The 6,255-nt window shown below is 40.9% G+C and overlaps 1 protein-coding gene across 4 annotated transcripts in view; it reads right to left on the reverse strand.

Annotated features, from left to right (window-relative positions):
- Nucleotides 1-6,255, reverse strand: part of KIZ (kizuna centrosomal protein) — a 121,404-nt gene that overhangs the window by 112,543 nt on the left and 2,606 nt on the right. For 3 of the 4 annotated variants that reach the window (XM_011967605.1, XM_011967604.1, XM_011967602.1), the window contains exon 2: nt 1,901-1,963. The exons of the other annotated variant lie outside the window; for it this stretch is intronic. In XM_011967605.1, the coding sequence (XP_011822995.1) occupies nt 1,901-1,906 (6 nt within the window). In that variant the 5' untranslated portion in view covers nt 1,907-1,963. The remainder of the gene's footprint in view (nt 1-1,900; nt 1,964-6,255) is intronic. 4 annotated transcript variants of the gene reach the window in all.

Here is a 6,255-nt window from a genome sequence, read left to right on the forward strand (position 1 = left end):
CCTACTGCATGCATGTGGAATAACCTGAGAGCATCTGCCTCTGCCTCAGCTGCACTTGGCATCTCAGGGCCACCGTTCTGAGTTTGCAGCACGGAAAAGCCTAGATGTGTGAAGGAGTTACCTCCACCTGGGGCCACACTTACCAGTGGGGGTCAGGAACCGGTAGGAGTACAGCCCCCTCTCCTTTCCCAGGAGTAGACACTGTGCAGAGCAGAAGGGTAGTCTACACTGCTCCTCTGAAGGCTCCTCTGAAGGTCTGGAGCGACTAAAGCCCCAGGTGCTCACTGCAGTGAACAGCTCTTATTTTGGTCTGCCCAGCCATGCTCTCCAATTTTAGGTGACCACCTTGTCAAATAAATTACCACCTATACACAGACCCTCGTCTCAGACTCTGCCTTCTGGCAGGTACTAGGTGGAGGCAGCCTTGTTTGGATTTTCTTCTACAGGCAATCTAAGCAAGCCTATTTTTAGTAAATCATATCCTCTCTCTTCCAGGAAACAGTAAGAGGCTGGCAAAGCAGCAGCAGCTCAGTGAAATGACAGTTTGGTAAAAGCGTCCATCCTTTTCTCGCACTTGCCCCTCCCACCACCAGAAGGCCAGGAGGCTTCCCAAGAACAGACTGCATGAAACGTCTACACACAATCTTCTGCCCTTTAGCCATGGGCTAGAAAAATGGCAGCTGCCAAGGATCCCCTTAGACTTGGGCCCACTCTTGAGGCCACAGCATCCACAATGCTGGCTATTTCTTCCGCACACAAAACAACTGATTTCTTGTCTCTTTCAGAGTTACCAGAGACATATGGCTGTCTACCTCAACTGGAAGGTCTGGAAGTACACTAAATCTTAAAACTAAAGAACAATTTTGAAGACAAGAGAAAGAACTGACCTAATACGTAATCTGACTTTAAAGGATTCTTGGCCTCTCTCTCTTCTGGATGAGATCTTTTCATTTCTCACTTATAGTGTGACATTGATAAATTACAAATTGAATGCTATCAAAGTCAGAAGTTCTTCACATGAATAATATAAGAGGTAATGCCATACTTTTGGCTTAAGGATAAAGTTCAGTTTTTATAAAATAGAAATTAAAATATTTAAAATCTGCTCTTAATAGTGGAGGAAGAAACCTAAAAAGGATAATATGTACAATATATTATTCACTACTATAATTTTAATAGTCATTCTCACATACCCATGAACAAATGAGATACCAGGTAACCATGCCTACAGTAGTACACTGAAAGATCAACTACAGTAATTATGTCTTCATTATCACACAAGCTCAATGTGTTTAAATTGCAACCAAAAAGATAAGGCTATGAAATAAAACAAATACAAAATAATGAAAATAACATATTTTGATCTCATATCGATTTTAACCAAATGTATTTGATAGTAATTATATTAAACTATACTGTTTATTTCAAATTATTACACACTAAAAATAAGAGAATGGTGTGAGTACTCCAACTAGGCCGGGCACGGTGGCTCACTGCTGCAATCCCAGCATTTTGGGAGACAGAAGCGTGGGAATCACTTGAGGTCAGGAGTTCAAGACCAGCCTGGCCAGCATGGTGAAACTCAGTCTCTACTAAAAATAGAAAAATTAGCTGGTGTGGTGGCACGCACCTGTAATCCCAGGTATCCCAGCTACTTGTGAGGCTAAAGCAGGAGAATTGCTTGAACCCAGGAGGCAGAGGTTACAATGAGCCGAGATCACACCACTGCACTCCAGCCTGGGCAAAACAGCAAGACTCCATCTCAAAAAAACAAAACAAAACAAAACAAAACCAAAAAACCAGTACTCTAACTACAACATTTAGGGCATAACATTAGAGTTAAATTTTTGATTAATATATGGAACCTGGCTTGAAAACGGTTCCCATTGTCGTCTCTTACCTGCATGTATCAGACTGATTATATTCATAAAGTTTCTTTTCCAGGTCCAATCTCTTCTTTTCACTATAATAAAAAACATTTTATAAGCAATTACACTGATAAGTAATAGGGAGTTGGATTTAGACCATGCTCTTCTTCGAAATCATGTCTTTGTTACAAGGTGTTGATTAGAGGTCAAAAAACCCCCAAATACCAAATCACACCTTTGTGAGAATGCTTCTCTGGTCTAAGAAGCAGAAAATGACAGATGCATCTAAAGCAAATGACACAAAAGTACGCAGCAGTCACCAGGGAAATCTAAAAAACAAAATGAACACCAATAAGAGACAAAAGAATAAAATCCACAAAGTAAACAGGGAAATGCAATAGGAAAAGTCTGGGAAGCAGGTGCCTTCATTTAGCAAGTATTTCCTGAGTGCCTATGAAGACCCAGGTACTGTTCTAGGCCTGGAGACTAACATGGTGAACTAGCCAGCCAAGACCCCTGCTCTCAGAGAGTTGACATTGTAGGGAGAAGGACAGATAATAATAAACAAGATAAGTATATAAAATGTAACGTGGCCAGACTTCTCTGAGTCGCCGGCATTTCAGTGATGGGGTCCCATTAGATCTTGAGTACAGACTGAAGACTGGTGGCTTGCTCTACTTTCAACCAGACAAGCCTGGGCACAGCCAAGTGGATGAGCCAGAGAAAGGCCTCTGAAGAGTAAACCCGGCCTCACTTACATCTGATGAAGACCAGGTCTTCTAAGACTATCATTTCAAATTTGGAGGGACTTCTTTTTATAACTCTGTAATAGTGCCACTATTTGTCACAGGTTGCTGTTTTCCTGGAGCTACTACCAGTAAAGACTGAACCTGTGCTGTTCAGGTGAGTGCTAGCAGTAAGCTAAGGAGAAAGCCTGTCTTACCTCACAACCAGCCTGGGCAAGGGCGAGGGGAAACTGGGCCGCAGAGGAAGCAGAGGCAGCCAAAACCAGGGGGCTGAGAGGTAAAACTGATGAAGCCATTCAGTCCCAAGAAGAGTGCCTAGGAGGATTAGCCACAGAGGGTTCCATTTGAGCACTACTATTTTGCTTCAATCCCACCTAACTGAAGCTAAATTGCTAATCTAAATTAACATTAAGTAAGGCAAAGAAAGAAACCACATAACATCCTATGCAAGCGAAGAATCCTAAACAAAAGGCTGTGAAATAAAGATAAGGACTCCAACAGAGGTGATCTCAGGTTGGCTTCCTGAGGGAAAGGGGCTGGCCCCATGTTTCATTTGCGAGCTCTTATCAGTTTCTATATTTCTTCAGATAGTTATTTTCCTTTTAAAAAAAAAAGATCATCCCAAAAGTCACTGTTAGCTACATTACAGGTTAAATAAGTTTATTTCCTTTGCATAATGTTAAATGGAAACTACTATTTAAACAAAATTCATTTAATGGGAAAACAGGGTCCAAAATCCAGACACAGAATCTTCACTTGGGGAACACAACCCCAGGGTTGGGGTATGCCTATGTTAAAAAGGAAAAAAAAAGATTAAAAGAAAAAAAAAATTACAAAAACACACATTTTTAACTAATAGTATCACAGATCTTTACTTTCTCACTAGTAAGAGTGAACTAAGAAGTGAAGGAAAAATAGCACAATTGCTTCCACATTCGAAATTTTTATTAGTTACCATTCGCCCCCCACAGTTTCACGATCAATTGGGTACTTAGTTTATACAGAATGAATGACTGGATAGTGTGAGCAACTTGTCATTAAATTACAAGGACAGGAAGGCCTCTAAATACATCTATGACCCTGTGCCCAGACGTAGTGCTTTATTTCTGTTGTATTCCTAAGAAAGCATGACTGCAGTCTGGTAATGAGACACCATCAGATATATTCAGCTTGAGGGTCACCCTCTAGAATGAAAGCTGTACTCTATGAACTTGTCAGGAACGTAAAAGACAGGGAAAGACGGAGGAATCGTTCCAGATGTGGGGAGACCGAAGAGACATGGCAGCCAAATGCAAGCAGGGTACCCAAGTGAGCCACTGGACCAGGGGGAAAAAAAGGGAGCATCATTAAGATAGCTGGTGAAATACAATGGGGTCTGTGGACTGGGTTCACCACTAGGAGGGCTGTATGGTGTGATTATGTACAAGAACATCCTTGGTTTCTGGAAAGACACATTGAAGATTTTAGGAGTGATGGGGCATCATATAGGCACTTCTCAAATAGATCAGAAAAGGCTAATGGTTTCAGAGAGACAGATTTAAATAGATACACAACAGATAGCTCAGTGTCAAAAATCTAATAAAATGTTAATAGTTGAGGGATCTGGGTGACAGGAACACTGGAGGTCTTTGTCCTACATTTGCAATTTTTTTGCAAGCTAGAACTTACTTTATATATATTTTTTATATAATATATATATTTTTATATATTTTATATACTTTATATATATTACTTTATTTTATATATATATGTATATGTATATATGTATATGTATTTATTTTTAGGCAGAGTCTCACTCTGTTGCCCAGACTGGAGTGCAGTGGTACAATCTCGGCTCACTGCAACCTCTCCCTCCTGGGTTTAAGGGATTCTGCTTCAGCTTCCCAAGTAACTGGGATTACATGTGTGCACCACCACACCCAGCTAATTTTTGTATTTTTAGTAGAGATGGGGTTTTGCCACATTGGCCAGGCTGGTCTCAAACTCCTGACCTCAGGTGATCCGCCCACCTCTGCCTCTCAAAGTGCTGGGATTACAGGTGTGAGCCTCCACGCCCGGCCACTTTAAATTGATTTCTAAAATTCACCTGTGACCTCTAGTGAAAAAGGACCACAGTCACATTGGAAATCCATCACCTCCCAAGCAGCAAGTTCTTCTTAGTAATGAATGTAAAATTTACTTGTAAAACATCTTCAGCAGATGCAGACATTGCTGCTCACACTTCTCTATCACAACACTTCATACCCTGACAATCAAACTCTTCTTGGCTTTCTCCCCCAGGCAAAACGGTGCTAATCGTGTTTACTCTTCTTCACAGGCCTATTTTCTAGCCCCTCATCCACACTGCAGCACCTTTGAATGCTGAGTCCTCCATGTCTTTTTAAAATTTAATACTAAAAATCAGATATTTGCCTCAACGAAAAGCCTTTCTATGGCTTGCAATTCCTACATATTAAATCTCTATTTCAGAATCTTTGAAACCCCCATCCCTGGGATGCTTACCCACAGTTCATGTTTTCAGTCACCCCTCACTTGGACCTTTCAGTTTTACACAGCTAAGTGATCCTTAGCTAGCTGAGTTTTCTACTTTTAAGCCACTTGTTATTGTTTTTGTCTCGATACCACAATTCTATACCATCTTCAGCTTACTCCACTAATATCTCAGTGTCAGTTTCTAGACTATTATGATATCTTACTCTGAATCAATATAGGCACTGAAAAAACCGCGGCTGGCTAATGGGCCCTTTTAAAAGGATGTTTTTATATAACCGTAAGAGCCAATTCCACTCGTAAGTTTCTGCCATGCTTGTGGATGTTATACACACTGTAACAAGTCACTCCATTAGATTCTTTTATAGATTCAATTATTGACTTCCACCACAATGCAGAGAAAACACTGTACACATATAGGAAAACATTCAGACGATAAAATTACATCTATGTATAGCTACAGTTAAGATGACTTGGGCTAGAAATATGTTGGTTATTTGACCAGCTAACATTGCAATGACCACCTCTAAAAGGGCTAAGAGGGAGTTTTGTTTTTTTTTTGTCTCCCACTTCCCAGAAGTTTCTGGATTGATAAAGCAGCTGTGACTACCTAGGGTTGCAACCTACGAAATGACTCAGGAATTTTAGGAGACAGTGGTATCTGTGATCACCGGGATGGTTTGTGTTTGTTTGCTTAAAAAGGTACATCCAAGGCCGGGTGCAGTGGCTCACACCTGTAATCCCAACACTTTGGAAGGCAGAGGCAGGCAGATTACCTGAGGTCAGGGGTTCGAGATCAGCCTGGCAAACATGATGAAACCCCATCTCCACTAAAAATACAAAAATTAGCTGGGGTTGGTGGTGGACACCTGTAATCCCAGCTACTTGGGAGGCTGAGGCAGGACAATCGCTTGAACCTGTGAGGCGGGGGTTGCAGTGAGCCAAGATTATGCCATTGCACTCCAGCCTGGGCAATAGAGACTATGTCTCAAACAAACAAACAAACAAACAAAAAGGTACATCCAAACAGTCAAATTGGATACAGACAATAATATTCTTTACACATTGCTTTGCAAAACTACAGCTTTCGGCTTTTTTTTTTCTTGTTTTACTTTAAGGCCCATTATACTAGCAAAGAGAAAAAGAAAAAA

The sequence above is a fragment of the Mandrillus leucophaeus genome, unplaced genomic scaffold (genome assembly GCF_000951045.1).
Source record: "Mandrillus leucophaeus isolate KB7577 unplaced genomic scaffold, Mleu.le_1.0 Scaffold803, whole genome shotgun sequence".
Classification (NCBI taxonomy): domain Eukaryota; kingdom Metazoa; phylum Chordata; class Mammalia; order Primates; family Cercopithecidae; genus Mandrillus; species Mandrillus leucophaeus.